This window comes from Alligator mississippiensis, chromosome 14 (assembly GCF_030867095.1).
Source record: "Alligator mississippiensis isolate rAllMis1 chromosome 14, rAllMis1, whole genome shotgun sequence".
NCBI lineage: Eukaryota > Metazoa > Chordata > Crocodylia > Alligatoridae > Alligator > Alligator mississippiensis.
The window spans coordinates 16,346,203-16,364,144 of record NC_081837.1 but is presented as its reverse complement, the minus strand read 5'-3'; the positions used below and the strand labels follow the sequence as shown (position 1 = coordinate 16,364,144).

Genomic DNA, 17,942 nt, shown 5'->3' with positions numbered 1-17,942 from the left:
GCTGCTCATTCTTCAGAGGAAGAGCTGCTATTGACGGCCTGATCACCAGACAAGAAAGCCAGTGGGTCTGTGTGTTAGAGCTCATCCTGACCTGCATACTCTGATCTGTGTGCTAGAGCTCACCCTGACCCTGACCGAAGTGGAAGCACCAGAACATGGCTCATTATAGCTTTAATCCTGGGAAGTGCAGAGCCCCCTCCCCTGGCTAACAAGGGCATTCAGCTACATAGGCACTTTAAAAAAAATCTTTAAAAACTGGGTCTGGGTGGATCACTCCTTTTTCCCTTTAACTTCATTTTATATCCCTGCTGCCTCCTGTCTATATTCAACAAAGAATACTTAATCACAACTGCAGGAGGCCTTGGTCTTCCCACAGCAGGGATCAAGTCTCTCACATGGCTGAGGGCAGAGGGTGTGTTCCTTCCAACTGTAGTAGACATCAGTTACTCAAGCTATTGCATTGAATTTCTAGTATTAGCTGCAAGCTTTGTCCTACTGTAGCCAGGACAGGAGGTAGACATTGCTTGGGATGGTATGGGTGGATGCATTTAAAAAACAAATAAAGAAAAACAATTCAGTTTTGCTGCATATCTAGGTTTATTTTATCACACATCTTGCATAGCTCAGTAATATGTATTTTAAGTAATTTATGGAAGATTACATATGCCAACAGTTAAGCAACTTCTGTAATTCTATCATGCAAAATATAACTTCTAACAAGGTTTCTTAGGGAAAATCAAATTTACTTAAACAAATTAGCTTGCTTAGCACAGAGCCCATTCTTATTAAGATCACTTTTAGCTACCAATTTCCGCAGGTACCACAAAACACCCATTTACCACATGTAAAGGGAGAGTGTTACCTATTGAGATGCAAGAATCAGCCCAGAATTTCTTTAGGAGAACCTGCAAAAGCTGAACACCAGACTATACCTTCCTAACAGTGAGGAGAGCTGGAAGGCGCTCTTCACCTTCATGTAATCAGGCCTTCAGAGATAGGGTTTGTAATCTCTAGAACCACGGAGTCCTTTCAGATAAGGCTGCCTTGTTTTTTTTCTAAAAGTGCTGATAGGCGTTGCTCTGAAAAGACAGCATGGGCCTGAGTTGGATACAAATCTTTACAGCAAACAGGCTGTTTTGATAGTGATCTCAGAGAAGAAATGCTCATCACTGAGTTATTTAAAGAGAGGAAGTTGGGTGACAGCAAACAAGATGCTGTGGCTCAGACAGCCCTGCAGCTTCATAATAAAGAACTGCCTGTTTACTTTGGGCCTTGTTCTTTTCAAAGCCCCCCAGCTCTGTCTCTAATCTTTTGCACTAGTATAGGTGTGTGGAGGGAAAAGCAGATTCCCTGCAACGGTGTAAACAGTTTTAACCCTAGTAACTCATTGGCACAAGTCCCACGCTACATGGAACAAGATGTCTAGATTAGTGATTTACATCAGCACAATCACTTTGGTTGAAATCACACCCTGCAGCACCCTGTGCTTTATCTAGAAAAGCTTGGTTCTCCCTCCCCTGTTTGTCTATAAATTCACTTTGGTCTGTGTGTGTTTATCCTTCATTGTAGTTAATGAGCATTTTGCATTTTTCTACAGGCTAAAGTGACTATAAATAGATCTTCATTGCTCCTGGCATCTACAAGCTTATCATTGACTGCGTAGCAAATAGATGTATGCTTACAAACGGCATGGGCTGATAGATACATTTTTGCAATACTAAGTTTAAAGCAATAATATTATCCTAGTCTACAAGAATAATTTTAACTGAGTGCGAGTGCACCTTGCTAACTAACTATAGGCCAAAACTCTGAAAATGTAATGGGCACTTTCACTTACCAGAGAAGCTGGTACAAGCTGAGGATGCTCAGCTCTTGGTAGGACTGTGCAACGCTACCAGGAGGTGACAAGTGCTCCAAACCAGATGTTGCCATGACATCTCTCAACTAAATCCCGCCCTTGTCTTACCATTTCCCCAGATACCCCACTGTTGGTAACCAACTCATTCAAACTGAACAGCAGCCCAGAAAGGTCAGACTCTACATCCATGCTGCAACGCCAGCAAAGCCCAATTCATTCTTCAGACATGTATCTTCTTGAATTATGTTAATATAGTCTATCCAGCAAAGCAACTACTGCATAGCAAAAATATTTCAATTAGGAAGAGACAGTCCACTGCACTTTCATATAGCTCCATACTTAATAGCAACACTTTCCTTATGTCAATTATACCCTAAATATCCAGTGATTTAAAGCCAAAGTCTCCAGTTCAATATGGCCTACATAAGACTGACTGCTTCTACTTGGCAGCCATCTCAAGTGGGATCCAAAGGACCCTAAGAAATGCCCTAAGAAATGCAAATTACCACACTGAAAAAAAAATCTAAATTATGAAATACAACAGAAGTCACAGGGCAGTCACCTTCCATCTTGGGCAACTGACCTCAGAAGAGTAATTATTTAACTATAGGATTTGCAGCAAAAGCTTGCAAAGGCCAATAAGATCTATAGTTTTCAAATTGCTCAGCTAGCTGAATGAAGGGAAGATGAACTCTCCAGAATGACACAATCTGGAGTTCCAGGAGGACTTGAATACCACCCTCACCCAAGAGGAGATGCAAGTCCCGCAACTCCATCAGGGCTCCGCTTGCCTATCACTAAGTCCTGCAAAGACTCTCTGTAACTTCTACATCTGATCTGCAAGCATCTGGATGGGGAAGGGTTCACTACTTCTCTATGTTACACAAGGTAGAGATAAGCTGTCAGAAGGTTCAAGTTTTTTGCACAATGGTCATGTCAGGGATTGGTCCAGCCGAAAGATACTGATGGAATTAGAGGTCCCTTTCAGTGGTAACCGATTCCAGCTTTCACTGCCACATGTCGCCATTGTCACCATTCTCATGAAACTTGTGCAAGTGATCAGCATACCTGGAAAAAGTACATTGAAGAATTAATCACCAAGCCTAAAATACTCTGAACTCAGCTCTGGACTGGCATTTCAACACTGGCTACAAGCATTGCTACAAAGATAGCATCTTCTTTGTAATACCAAGAAATTCCTGAAGTTAGAGCAACTAAAACAGATCATGGGCCAGTTCCATACCAGTTTCTTTACATGAGAGGAAGAGAAGATTACTGGCTTGCAGTACTGGGGCCTTAGTTACTGAAAACACTAGTATGCAAATATATCAGTCCTTTTTCTGATTGTCATTCCTCACTCATTTCAAAACTGATCGACTTTGGGGTTCTGCTCCATACACATGGCACTATGGACTGGCAGGTCTTGCTTAGAGGTTCTCAAATCCAATGTGCTGACTGCCAAACCAGCTAAGAGAGCCTGGCCTTTGGGGCTAGGGACAGAACTCCAAAAGCCTGAGCCTGAACTGATTCAATCTTTGCAGGATAGGCTAAACTGATTTGTAACTGTACAGACATCCCCACTGGACTGAAGAAATGCAGGCACATGCCTGCAGTGGCTCAGGCTAGAAGCCGGTGGGTACTAGAGCAGCCCTCCCTTCCCTTCCACAATGCTAAACTGAGAGGCCAGTGCTAAGCAGTGGCCAGGGCCTGGCAAGACGCTTTGATTAGGGAGGGTCCCCCTGTCAGGACGCTCTGATTAGGGAGGGTTCCCCCCACCTTCCAAGCAGCCCAGCAGGGAATTGATAACACAGTGTTTATCACCCTATTAAGAAAACAACAGAGGGACATTACTAGCTACCTGTTGATTCTGCCTTTGTCCCATCTGCCACACACAGACCGTAGCTAGCATGTGGTCTGCTAGCTAATGCTGAGAGGTGTCTGTGTAAGGCAGAGGGGAGGGGGGGATCCCTGCTTAGCAGGAAGTGGTAAGGGGAGTGGGGGAGCAGGGGGAAGCCAGGCAGACGTCTGCAGTCTCTGCTGAGCTCCAGCCAGGGAGCAGAGAAGAGGGCCACCTTTGTTGTGGAACAGAGAGCCCTGCCAAGCCCAGAGAGCATGATGGGATGCTGGGGGAGTCTGGTTTAACTTAAACCAGCAAGGGGTCTGGGACCGACATTACATAAACCAGTCTGACCCAAATCAGTTAAGTCTGATACTACATTTAACCAGGTTTATCTCAAACTGATTTCAGCCATTTTCAAACTAGTTTATGTGCACTGAACATCTGTTCTGTTACAGGTTTCTGATCACTTAAACTGGTTTATGTGTAATGTCTGTCCCTTGCCTAAAGCCAAGCTGGGTTCTTCCTGGTTTGTGCATCTTCATTTCTAAACTGTTCTTCCCAGATCAAATACAGGTTGCCTCTCTACAACTGAATTTCCTCTCATTGAATGAGGAGCCAGAACTGAATCTTAAACAATTCTGTTGCTGCAACAGGAAATAAAAGAATCTAGCTCAACATCTGAGCTGTGTTCAACTGCTCTTACTTCTGTTCTCCCTTGTAAGGAAGAAACGTTTCTGTCACTGAAGACACTGGCATTGCCTCTAAATAGTCACAGGGACCAGACAGCGCTGTTCAGAATAGAGCTGCACACTTTCACGTTTTGGAAAAGTCACTACAAAATAAAATACTCTTTTATAAAAATCAATTTTTCCTTGTCTCAGGAATGTGAATCTTGAAATCCCGGGCTGTACCAAACCCTTCTGTTTTCATACATACTTCTTAGCACAGTAAGCAGCACAGTCCCTTTCCACGCTCTCACTCCAGGCAGTTTTGTAGAGGACCTGGGGAAAATGAGAAATATAATTAACTGTTTCCCATTGTAACAGGAGTCCCACCTTGTACTTACACTCTGATCAATAGCTGAGAGACATAGTTAGCTGTCTGAAGTCAAGGAGAACACAGGGTAGATTTACACTTTATAGACTAATCAAAGTATATATCTAATCAGCTCACTTCATCAGATTCTATAGAAGGACATGCAGAAAGCAGACTGTCATTTTTTGCCAGTATAATCTGCCTTTAAATCTTTCTGAAATGCTATCTTGAATAATAAAACCATGTGGAGTTAGTCCTTCTCATTTGGTGGAAAGAAATTTGCTGCAACCTTTGAAAACATCACTGTTTATCTCAGAGAACCAGTCGGATGTACTTAGCAACGGACCAAGTTGAATGGCAAGTACTTGCTTGTTTGTAAAGACAGTATAACACTGTTCAATATATGATTTGAAAAACACGTTAAGGAAGAACTGTGTGGCAGTACAGCAGTTACATTACCACTGCTAGGATATGAAAATACATCACCAATATGCAGAATCTAACCAGAAACTTCAATTTTCCCTCCCAATATTTTAGAGCTTTCCCCCACCTCCTCATTTTGTCCCACAAATTAGGAACGTTTTGCATTGTGATGCTTTCTGTATCCTTTGGAACTGCCCCCAGTACTTGGCAGGAACTATAGGGCAGATCTGAAAGGCTCTTTAGCTGCATGGTGCAGCTGAGGTTCCTAAATGCCACAATTCATGCCTGAGAGTCTGAAGGCATTTAAGTTTTCTCATGGAAAAACAACACAGGCACCTGCAATTCTTTTCCTGATGTGTATGGCCAGAACTGCCACCATCGTGGCTGAGCCGAGTGTCTCAGCACCTCTCTCCTGCCAAAGGCAGCCTAGGATTCACAAACTAGGTGACTGCGGCATTGATGCCTACACAGTCAGATGGGTGGCAAATTGGCTCGATGGTCACACCCAGAGAGTGATGGTGGACGGGTCATTTTCGACCTGGAGGGATGTGGGCAGTGGAGTTTCCTAGGGCTCGGTCCTCAGGCCCACACTGTTCAACATCTTCATCAGTGACTTGGAGGTGGATGTGGAAAGGATGCTGTCCAAATTTGCTGATGACACCAAGGTGTGGGGAGAAGTGGGCACCCCAGAGGGGAGGGACAGAATCCAGCTAGAGACGCCCAGCTGGGAACCAGGGCCAGCTGGGCCATTTCTTCTGCCTGCTGTTGGGCTCCTGCCAGCAGCACGGGACACAGAGCAGAGCCTGAGGTGCACAGAGAAACTGGGGCTGATGGCAGAGCAGCCCCCACCAGCAGGAAGAAGGGCTCCCCGCAGCCCGGCCTGATGCCCACAGGGCTCCTGTGCCCTGAGCTCCCCATGGCCCTGGGATCTCAGCTAAGAGGGCCTTGCAGGCCTTGGCCAAGGCCGTGCAGGGGGCACAGAGGTAGGAGCCCAAGACATCCCCATTCCCCTGGTGCCAGAGTCCTGTGAGTCCCAGCCGGACATGTGGGAAACTCCCCACAGGCAGTGGGGCCAAAACCCGGTATCAGGAACAAGCACTGGGTGCTGCATGGCCAGGGCCCCTTTCCCTTTCATGGGGAGCAGGGGCTGCCCAGGAGAGCCCAGAGCCCAGGTGCAGATGGGCACTGGGACCGATGGTGCCACAACCTTGGTGAGGTTTTATTCACCAAGGCGCCCCCAGGGGTTACAAGAAACAATGGCCACAAGCTAGCAGACAGCAGATTTAGATTGGACATTAGGAAGAACTTCTTCACAGTTCGAGTGGCCAAGGTCTGGAACGGGCACCCAAGGGAGGTGGTGCTCTCCCCTACCCTGGGGGTCTTCAAAAGGAGGTTGGATATGCATCTAGCTGGGGTCATCTAGACCCAGCACTGTTTCCTGCCTATGCAGGGGGTCGGACTCGATGATCTATTGAGGTCCCTTCCGACCCTAGCATCTATGAATCTATAAGATCTAGACAGGTTACAGAGGTGGACGGATGAGAATAGGATAGAATTCAATGCAGACAGGTGCAAGGTGGTCCATCTAGGGAGAAGGAACCAGCAACGCACCTATAGGCTGGGGAACACCCTTCTCAACAACACAGTGGCTGAGAGGGACCTTGGAGTCATTGTTGACTCCAGGATGGACATGAGCCACCAATGCGAGGAAGCGGTCAGTAAGGCTAACCACACCTTGTCGTACATCTACAGGATGCATCACAAGCAGGTCCAGGGAGGTGATCCTTCCCCTCTATGTGGCGCTGGTCAGGCCGCAGTTGGGGTACTGTGTCCAGTTCTGGGCGCCGTACTTCAGGAGGGATGTGGACAGCACTGAGAGGGTCCAAAGGAGGGCCACTCGCATGGTCAGGGGGCAGCAGGCCAGGCCCTACAAAGATCAACTAAAGGGCCCGAATCTATTCAGCCTCCACAAGAGAAGACTGCGAGGGGATCTGGTGGCTGTCTATAAACTCACATGGGGGGGACCAGTGGAAAATAGGTGAGGCTCTGTTCCCCCAGGCACCACCTGGGATAACAAGGAATAACGGCCACAAATTGATTGAGAGCAGGTTCAGGCTTGATATCAGGAGGCATTACTTTACGGTTAGGGCTGCCAGGCTCTGGAATGGGCTCCCAAGGGAGGTGGTGCTCTCCCCTACCTTGGGGGTCTTCAAGAGGAGGTTGGATAGATATCTGGCTGGGGTATTATGATCCCAGCACTCATTCCTGCCCAGTGCAGGGGGTTGGACCTGATCTGTTCAGGTCCCTTCCAACCCTAGAAACTATGAAACTAGGTGCAGAGCTACCCAAGACCCCTGAGGAGCACAAAAGGCATGCTCCCAGCCACGTAACAAGCTGACAGAATTGTGCCCACCACAGAACACACAACAGCCATGGCTACTTTCACTCAAGACACAGCCACCAGAGGAAGAGCCCAACTTAATGTAGAAGAGCCTAGCAGTTAGGAGAACCATTCCTTTGTGATACTATTGCCCTGCATTAAACTTTTCAGCATGATTCACCTGCAAATTGGCAGGGGCCTGAACTGTCAAGCAGCACCAATCCAGCTGAAGATGATGGAAGCTCAGGGCCTCTGGAAATGAGGTCCCAGGTATCCCTCAATCTGATTGTCTCTTGAAGGGAGCAGCTGGTTGACAGAGGGGCTGTATCTAGCCATAGCAGCTACCCACCGTCATTCAGAAGATGACCTCTGCAGATACCTTGTTGGCCCTCTGACATCAGACATACGATCTAATATAGTTGACAGCCTGCCCAACTCTCTTCCATTTAACACTAACATGTTGTGTAACGGGGGTGAGGGAGGAGAATGGATTTAAAGAGAACATACGGCCAGCTTGACTGAAACGTACAGCAGGGCTGCAAATGCAGGCAGATGATCTTGCACATCTGCTGCTGAAGCTCATGTGTTAATGCCTTTGTGAATTGTAGGAAGGTATTATCTTGTCACTGGGGAAACACTCTAATTCCACAAGTACCATTCAGCCGGCCTCCAAATTAGGGTTAATTGAAATTCACAAAAGAGGGGAGGAAGACAGTTAGGAAGAGGTGAAGGCCTTTTTGTTTCCTTAGATTAGTAGGAGAGACATTTTTCAACTGTGGAAGTGGATCAGACATAGAATTTATGTAGCTTCTTATTAAGTGTCTGCAGTTGGTACCTGATCCAAAGCCCATTAATGTCAATGGAATTCAGATTTGGGGCCTCTCTCAGTTGCATGAGAATGAGATCATTCCATCCATGTAATATTTATGCCTAATTTTTTAGGTTACGAGTTTTAAAGTTTAATGATAATTAACTTTTTATTTTCTTTGCTCTCCTCCCCACAAGATAACTGAAGGTTGGTTTTACTCTGACAGGCTCTGGCTAGAAATATTGATGCTATTTGTTTGTCTTTTATCTTGTCTCGTTGTTTAAAAATTGATGCATTTTTCTAGCAATGATAAATAGACCCCCAGAAATTTTGCAAGAGAGCAGAGGAGAGAAATGGCGTAAATAGGAATTTTATAACAAGACTGACTGACAAACACAATGGCATTGCAAATACAGGCAAGAGACTTCCACATCTGCTGCTAATGCCTTGTTCTCAAGTAACAGCAGAATTTTCTCTCCACTGGGTAAACACTGTAATTCCAGAAATAAGATATAGCGGGCCTCCAAATTAGGATAATTGAAATTCAAAAAAGGGGGAGGGGAGGGGAACCCATTTGTGAACAAAGGCCTATGCACAAGAGATCTTTCCACTTGAGACTTTCTTTGTCTTTGCAGTGAGCACAGAACCATTCAGCTTAACCATGATGCATTTGGACCAGATGCCTGCATCCAGCAAACTGATCCAACAGGAAAGCCAACCGGTGTTGTAGTATATACCGGCAGACGAGGTTCTTTGGGTAAATCCGATATCTTTTATTAGACCAACTCAAATAGTTGGAAAAATTCTTCTTAGCAAGCGTTTGGGCACAAACATCCTTCATCAGGCTGAGGAAGTATCTGCAGATGGTCTGTGTGTACCTACACTACATAGTAGTTCATATAGGGCACATCTACATGAGATGTTTACTGCAGAGCTCCCTAATTAGCTCCACAGTAAAGTCTCACCATCAACATGTGCAGCCCTATTAGGCCACAGGAAACTAATTAACTCTACTGTAAACATATCCTGTGGCAGTGTTTTTTAGTGTGCAGCAACACATGTGTAGATGGTGATGAGGCTGGCTGGAGCACAAGGGTGCAATTCTTTTCTTGGACTAAATACTTACCAGGAAGACCAGACAATGCAGAAACAGAGTGTAGAAAAAGGCAATGGTGCGAGCAATCTTGTTGGACAGGATGAGCCGCCCCTGCAGTAAAATCAAGTGAAAGTGCCTTTTAGTTCAGTTAAAACAAAACAACATTAGCCACCTCAATTAATGCCTTGGCACCACAGGCCCCAGCTGAGACCAGGGTCTTGGTGTGCCAGGCACTATACAAACACACAGGAAGAGGCAGGTAGTCTCTGCCTACAAAAACCAGCAGTCTAAAGTGATGGGAGAAAGGGAAGGTTTTGTATTCCCATTTTACAGATGGGAAACTGAAGTCCAGAGAAAGCAAGAGTCACTCGCTCAAGGTCATTCAGAGAGTGTGGAGAGTTAGGAACTGAACCTGGAACCAAGTCCAGCATTTCCTAGTCGAAAGACCAACCTTCTCTTTTTGTGACCATCTTTTTAAATGCTCCACACAGAGGAGGTTTCAAGCTGAGTAAACAGACAACTGACAGGCACGAGCTTCCAGAGAGCTCTCTCCTGTGTAGCATTCAACACCCCACAGAGGACACGAAGAATTTAAGGTACTCAGCAATAATCCCTCAGCATCCTGCAGGATTAGACCTTCACCCCAATATGCACTGGGCTCAACTATGACTAATCAAGACACGAACAACGTTGGTTTCCAGTGTCCTGGTCACAGGCGCACATAAATGAACACTGTATGTATGCCCCTGTATATGGACCGAGGAGTCTTGGCTCCTACTTTTAAAAATCTGGCCACCTTTCCATTTTTGGCCTGCAGGTATCCTACCCTCTCTCTTGCTATGTTCAAATTATTCTGTATTGCTAGATGTTCCCCATCTCCAGATTCAGTCCCTGCCTCCAACTCATCACCATTCCAGAGAGGAGTCACATTGATAATTAAGTCTCTCACATTTTTAATTTATGAGCTGCAGGGATTTTGATTTGCAGTAGTCTTCATGAGACTGGTACAGAGGAAAATCATAAACATCAAAGTTCTCCGATAGCACATTCACAGACAGCTCCGAGTTTCTTCGCCAGCCCATTAGTATCAGTCTCCACAGTAAAGGCCTGCTGTCTTCCTGGGAGCATATAATCTTCATAAAGATCATGTAGGCTAGCTCCTAGATTAGCAGAATAGGTATAGCATGGGCAGCAGCCAGCAGCAATGCCAGCTTGCCTCATACAGATCCGTCTTAACCCAATCGGTTTCTGTGGTGTAGATACATATATGTGGGGAACTAGACGAGGAGCAGTCATCTCGTTCTGAACAAACCTCTTAATACCTGATACTTTTGCTCCCTACCTATTTGGGCTAGATCTCTATTGGCAGCTTAGAAGAGAAAGGCTTCTTTGCTCATTCCCGACTCCCTGAGTTAACCCCTATCCCATCTATTTGTTTAAAGTTGGTTGCTTATATAGTCACTCTTGCAAGCTTGAGGTAGCCTATTCTTTCTTATTAGTTATTCTCTGCCAAACATGGTTGTTGTCCCTAATGCCTTGTGCAACCTCCAGAATCAGTGCATTTCTCTGTCTCACTCCCAATGAACACTCTTATACCAAAAGCTCAAACAGTGTATTAAATTTGCATGCTCCCAGTAAAACAAACAAGGTATTGCTGCTTGGATTGGTATCCAAAGCTGCATTCCACCCACATCTACTCACACAGGCAAAAACAGAGTGGCTAAGGTGCGATTAAGGTTCAGTCCTGTCAGGTGCCAAGCGCTTCAGCTCCAACATGCTCAGAGCTCCCATAGCAGAGAGTCCTTCATGCTGAAAGTTAAGTTGCTTTGCTGGATTAAGCTGGGTGCTCAGCACCTTGAAAGATTAAGTCCTAAATGCACATTTCAGTTACTGACAGGGGGAATGATTCCTGGGGACCTTTCATATAAGGCCAGACAATGATACCTATAAGGACAAGCCTGCAAATCCAAACACTTTGAGGAAGTCTGTACTTGGATCTACCTGGTGCATCCTGCAGCGGGTTTTCACAGCTCACCCTTCCCCTCTTGCTATTTGCCAGATACTTGTATTTAACTAAGGACTTTCTGGACCCTTTGCTCTTTCTTCTTGACTCAGGGAGATGGATTTATCCTAAACTGATAAATGGCAGCAGCAAAGGGAAGCAGAAATAACTGGCAGAATAATTACTTGTGCTTTAAATGTGCTGTTTACACAAAAAATCCAGACTAGATGAAACCTCAGGCCCATCTGTTCCAGTGTCCTTCTGACACAAGTCCATACCAGCTACCCCGGACATCAGGGAACAGTTTATTACAAATCCTCTTTATTTGAGTGTGAATTCTCAGTGCTTCTTTGGAAGTCCCCTTGTGGGCACAGATTGAACCAGGACCCTACTTATAACACTGTACAACGTGCAGAGACATTTCCCTCATAGAGGGAAAAGCTCTCCTAACACTCAGGCTGTTACTCCTCAGATCCTGGCACTGCAATTTTCATTCTGATTGGAACAATTTACTCTCTACATTTAATAAGCTATTTGATTTATAGGTCTCGAATTTGAAACACTGCACTAAGTACGGTTTCATTTCTTTTATCCTGCAATCAGCCTACTCAGGAACCCCATTATAATGGAGGAGGTAACAGAGGGACACAGTGTTAAAAGGTGCAAGAATAATATAGCAATATTGCATGTGTCGCTGGAATTAAGAAGGGCTAAACCCAGTTACTGGACTACTAGGAGAGCTGTACACTCACCTGTGCCCATATACTCATAGGGAGAGTCTGGTCGTATATGACTATGTGCATTATAAAACCCAGTTTTCTAAGACTGGGCAGAAATGGTAATTCCAGCAGTGAAACCTGGCACCAAACAGAGTTTACAAAACAGCTTCTCAAAAGCACGAGTCAAACGTGGCATATCAAGGGCTCGGGGGAGATGTGAATAAGGGAGCGAAGTAAGCTTGATGCCTGGGGAAGGGAAGGGAAGACCTGGCAGAAAGCACAAAGCTAGGAGAGGGAGAAGGACACAACGCTTCAACAGAGCTCCAGCTGAAGCTCCCTTTCACACAGACAGTTTGCTCTGAGTGGTTGTGGTGGCTGCTACCGGCAAGACATGGACTCGGTAGGCAGTAACTGCTGAGAATAAGCTAAAAATGCCTACAAAGCCAATCCACAGGGAATTAAACTGCTTTTTCATTGACCATATCTTATGATCCACTGGGTGTGTAAAATGCTGGTGAACTTGGAAACATCTGCCAGGGGCAGTAGGTGAATAGGACACTCAGAAATTTTAACAGTGATTAAAAAATAATTCCTCCTAAATCCTTCTGTTAGAACATGCTTCGACTTTCCTGTAACATTAGATGTCTGGTTTAAGCCTTGAGCTGCAAGAGAATTCAGCCAAGAGCCAACAGAGCAAGCTGACAAGGCTGCATGTTGCAAAGGGTAGCAGCATCAATGCAGTGAGGTGAGAGTACAGCTTGGTGACTCTAACCCCCTGGATTGCCAGGCTAAATACCCAGTGTGATAGGCGAGGAGAGAAGGAGCCAATGGGTAGTGTGAGGAGAAGTCAGCGCTTTGCAGTCCATCCTCCCAACTGCCCCATCCCTGTTGTGATTGGGGCTTTGCCCACAGGGGGAAAAAGTTTGGCTCTTGCACTGCAGACACTGACAATCCAGGAGGGGTTCAGAAAGCCCCAGGATCCTCCCTGTCATTACCACAGGTCTTGTTTTCCCCTAGTTAATAGTTGTCTTTAGTTTGAGTTAGTCTTTCTTTACAGGAACTTCCTGTGGTTGGCCCTTCCCCATCTTACTGGGAGCTGTCTCCCAGGGGGCATCACCGGGCACCCTGCTGCCAGGGACTCCTACAGGAGCCGTCTTTGCTGCATGATGCTACAGCAGCCTTTTAAATGAGCTCTTCTGCACAAGAGAAGGTAGTTTTTCAGGATAGTCCTCCCTATTTATAACACTCACCATTTCCTCTTCTCACAGGTTATCTATTGAATGTGCCACCAGGCAAACCCAGCCTGGCACCTTGCTGAGGTGAGCTGCATACAATGACATTTGCACAGATTAGGTATTTTTAACTGAAATCCATACTGATAAGAGATGCCAACTGAAGGGCCCTGGAGGCTAAGGTGCTTTCTTATCTCCAAGACAGACCCAGCCCAGACACCTACGCTGCTCTGCCAACACACCTAACCTTTGATCCTGCCAGATCATCATTAGAGGCAAAAAGGCAATTCAGCCTCTGGGGCCATTCTGTCCTGGCTGTGCCTGCCAGGGCAAATTGCGATGTGGACACTTGTTCCAGTAAGAATGGCACTGAGATCAAACTGTCATTGCAGTGAGACCCTCCAGCAGCTGCCAGGTGTTAACGATGTTCAGTCATGATTGACCTGGGTCAGAACTGAGCTGACAGCTTAGATGGGAAAAATCCCATCCCATTCCTTTGATAGGGTTTGGATGCCAGGAAAAACCTAAAACCCCAAACCACCTTCATGCAGAGATGAACTTGGGATACAGGAAAGTCCCCAAATTGTACCAGGGGATTTCAAAGAATGGTGCTAAAAGAGAACCATCACCAGACCGTTCTTTGATGGCTCCCTTCTTCCTGTGCAGGGGCAGGGGAGGACGCCGCTGTAACAAACATGATTATGTTCTTAACTATTCCAGAGAAATAAAACTCCCGTCAGCCATTTTTTTTGTAAACGAGCGTCATTAATTTGCAGAGACATTAGCATTCCACGCTATTCATATTCATCCTGGCAATTCCTTGAGTTCTACGTGAATGATGCAAAGACTATCTTGATTTAATACAGTGTATTTTTGTATTCCTTAGCTGTTGCAATCCAATGTGCCTAGAAATTAACCCCTGTTATACTGGAATAGTGGGACACTGGTGCATGCAAACCACTGGCTGGGTCTTCACATGTCACACACTCAAATTTAAATATATTTTTAATTAAATTTTTACTTGAAAAATAGAATTTTAAATCATAGGGGGCAGCAGATCTAGAGAGGGCAACAAATATGGTCAGGCTCTAAAGAATAAGCAAGATGTGAGAGCCACACACTGGTTGCACTTCACTGGCTTTCCTTTGCCTCTAGCAGGCTCCATCCCAGACCTTTTTGACTTAGAACAGCTCCAGATTCCTCTAATTCCAGTGCATGGTAGCAGCAGCCACATATGCAAGCGCATTACCTACAAACAGCATAAAGTAGACATGCTCTGACTGGCATAACTGCGACTGAGGAAGCAGCGAGGAATTCAGTGCATTCCCGGCAGGTCATTCTGATCTCAAACAAGGTCAGGCTGCACTACAATGCGTTTTAGCTACCAGCCCAGAAACACGCACCTTGCATCAGTCACAACACGTTGTCTAAACTCTACTGCCTTCTTCACCTCTCCATCCTCTGCACCCGGGTCCAAAGGCTTTGCCATTGCACACACATTCAGTTTGTGGCCTCCACTGAATGCCCCAAGAAGAATTTCAGAGCATCTTTTTGAAAAACAGTAGCAGAACAGGGAGGAACCATTTCCTGACAAGTTGGCTTATTTTTACAAGGCAGCTCAAATGGCTAATAGGCCACCAGGTGGCCAGGGTTCCCAAGCTGAAAAGCCAGTTGGTGACCATATCAAATCCATCATTGCACAAATCAATGACATGCCACATGGCATCAAAATGGAGAGTTCAGGTGCTAATGGGCTATACTGGGGAATGGTGGTGAGGACCACTGTGGCTTGTGCTATTATTAATGGGAAATCTGCATGACCAGGCTGCTCTTGGCATGAGGAAGCAGAGCCCCAAACAATACACCAGAACTATGCAGAAGGTGAGAGCCCCTGGACACACTGTCTTTGGTCTAGGACCATAACCATCAGCCTTGAAGTCATTTTCCCTTCCCCTCACCTATTGCTTCAGTTTCTCACCTTTCTCCTATCTCACCTTTTGAATCCCCTTGCTGGGTTTAGTTCCACTGAATCCCATTCACATCCTCTCCCCATAATTAATTGATAAGGCTTATCTCTATCATTACACTCTTTAAACTGACAGCTACCAAGCCCTTTCTGGCCTATTTCCTTCTGCCAGTTTGGCATAGACTCTTCATGTACAATTAGGCCACGTACTTCCTCTTCATTTTCCCTTTTCTTGTAAAGCATTGCGAGATGCTTGGTATGAACGTAACTAAAGGCTCCAAGGGGGTTGCCAAGGCTTGTGGAGCTGGCCTCTCTTGGCTCCATACAGTGCAAGTGAGGGTCAGGATCACACACAATCATTTTGAAAGCGGAAGTGTCAGTGGCTCTGGACATGTTTTACGAGGTAGCATTAAAGCCAGAGAATTAGGGATTTACCGCACCATTCAGCCTTGGGTGCTTTCCCTGCTCCATTAGACATATAGATCAGTCATGACCACTCTGGCTGAGTCAGTTCGCATGAAATCCAGAGGTATTTTTCACGCAGCCACCATTGAAGATCATGGGGATTTTGCCCAAGGACAGAGTTCATGCAGCTGGAATTCAAGCAGCTTCAGGACCATGAACGACTCCTTCAGTGCAAAAAAAATCTGTGAGGGGCCAAGAGAGTCCCAAGGGGATGAAGCTAAAATCTTATTCCTTACCAGTAGCCTGTCACCTAATTAAGAAGTGGGTTCAGATCTTGATTTCAAATGTGTACAGACCCTTTGCAAATACCCACAGAAAGTGCAGGGAAGTAGGATAGTGGAAAATTTACTTCAAATCATTAAGCCAAAATTTCAAAATTGGAGTCTAAGTCAGGATACGAAACAAGCCCAGAGTTTGCAGGTGTCACATTTGGGGTCTTGGGGTCTGTGGCTCTTTACAGTGATGGACCAAAGCCGAGAAACTTGGGTTTAGGTTTGAAACCTCATAGATCTCGAGGGCTGAGAGCTGGGATTCCTGTTCTGGCTCTTTCCCAACAGTCGCACTACCTAGGCTGACCATAAGGAGATCCGGATCATCAGCTCAATCACCGTTTCTGAGGTAAACAGCTCCGGGACTGAATTTAATAAGCACATTCAAACTTCATGGATCTCTTTTGTGTGATAGCTTTAGGCAGAGATTTTCAGAGCCAACAGGGTGATTGAGATTCTGCTCCTACTGGTTTTCATGGGAATCGTCTTGCTATAGTTTCTAGTCATTTTTAAAAATCTCAGCCTTAGTGCCTAGCCTCTGTTATCTGCTTGGTCTGTAACCACTTTGGGAGGATGAACTCCACTACGCCAACCTGAGCTCTCTCAACCACTTGATGGAGCCAAATTTCCCGTTCAGAAACCAGCACTGGTAAGTGCTGTTATGGTGCAGCAACTAGTTCAAGGATCCAGTTTTGCTTGGAAAACTGCTCCCAGAGCTCAGTACGTATATGGCAACTTTCATTTTTTGCTGGAGTGGAGCCTAAGATGATGGATATATCTCCCCTGCCCCCAGTGTGTAGGGAAGGGGGCATGTGGACACAGGCGATGTGTGTGTGTGTGGTGGGGGCAGAGGCAACATGGGGGGGTGGGGAGGGCATGTGCCCCCTGAGATTTCTGCGCCCACAGCAGGAGCAGGGGGGCACAACTCCATGCTGCTGCAGCACCGTCCTTGGTGCCCATGATGGCACGGCACTCCCTCCCACGCCTGGTCCCACCCGCTGGGCCACAGAGGCAGCTCCTGCCCAGAGCGGGTCCAGTCCCACTGTGGGTGCGCTTGGGAGGTATGTGCCTCCTCCCTCCCCCCGCTGCGTCACCTTGGCCCCCCCACCCCTCTGCTCCACCCCCCTGACATGTCACCTGTTCCCCCCCCACTGCCCCAATGCATTGCCTGTGCCCCCTCCTCCACTGCCCCCATAGACTTACCTGGAGGGAACTGTGGGAGCTGCTCTCCACCACTACTTGGCTGCCACGTCCATGTGCACGCACACATCCACGGGGCACCCCCTGCCTCTGACTGCCCCCCCCCACTCCCCCCAGCCCCAAGCAGCCCCTTGCAGGCTGGAACTCCCCAGCCTGCAAGGGGAAACCTGCCATGTTTTTCTTTTTTTGTCAGGTTTGGGCCCCAACAGCCTCCTTCCCAAGGGGGGCCAGGCCCCTTGGGCCCCCACGTACTTGGCGCCTATAGCTCAGTATGTGAACTGCATTTGCTGCTTTATAGAAGCCTCTGTCACTGTTGCGCTTTGTGCAACGCCAGTGACAACTTGAGATGTAAAAGCAAGGAAGAGCTGACACAGTAAATGCACCACAGCAGGGGCAGCTTTGCTGCTTGCCACACTAGTTTCTGCAGCTAGCTCCATTTCTGTTTACTTCCCCAAAGCAATGGAAATGTATAAGTCAGCTATATCTTTAGAGATAGTCCCTAGCAGTGGTTCTCAGCCACATTAGACTCAAGGCAACCCTTGGAAAATGCCAGCTCTTAGCTTTCACCCATTTGTTCACTATGGAAAAACAATAAAGCAACTCTTCTGGTGCAAAGACCTCAGGAAGACCGCAATAGATCAGAATGCGC

The 17,942-nt window shown here is 46.4% G+C and overlaps 1 protein-coding gene across 2 annotated transcripts in view; it reads right to left on the bottom strand.

Moving 5' to 3' along the window:
• Positions 1-578: 578 nt before the first annotated feature.
• Positions 579-17,942, bottom strand: part of CUX1 (cut like homeobox 1) — a 415,956-nt gene continuing 398,592 nt past the window's right edge. For both annotated transcript variants that reach the window (XM_059717053.1, XM_059717052.1), the window contains exons 21-23: positions 9,471-9,551; positions 4,635-4,699; positions 579-2,926 (exon numbers count right to left, since the gene is read on the bottom strand). In XM_059717053.1, coding sequence (XP_059573036.1) covers positions 2,866-2,926; positions 4,635-4,699; positions 9,471-9,551 — 207 coding nt within the window. In that variant the 3' untranslated portion in view covers positions 579-2,865. The remainder of the gene's footprint in view (positions 2,927-4,634; positions 4,700-9,470; positions 9,552-17,942) is intronic.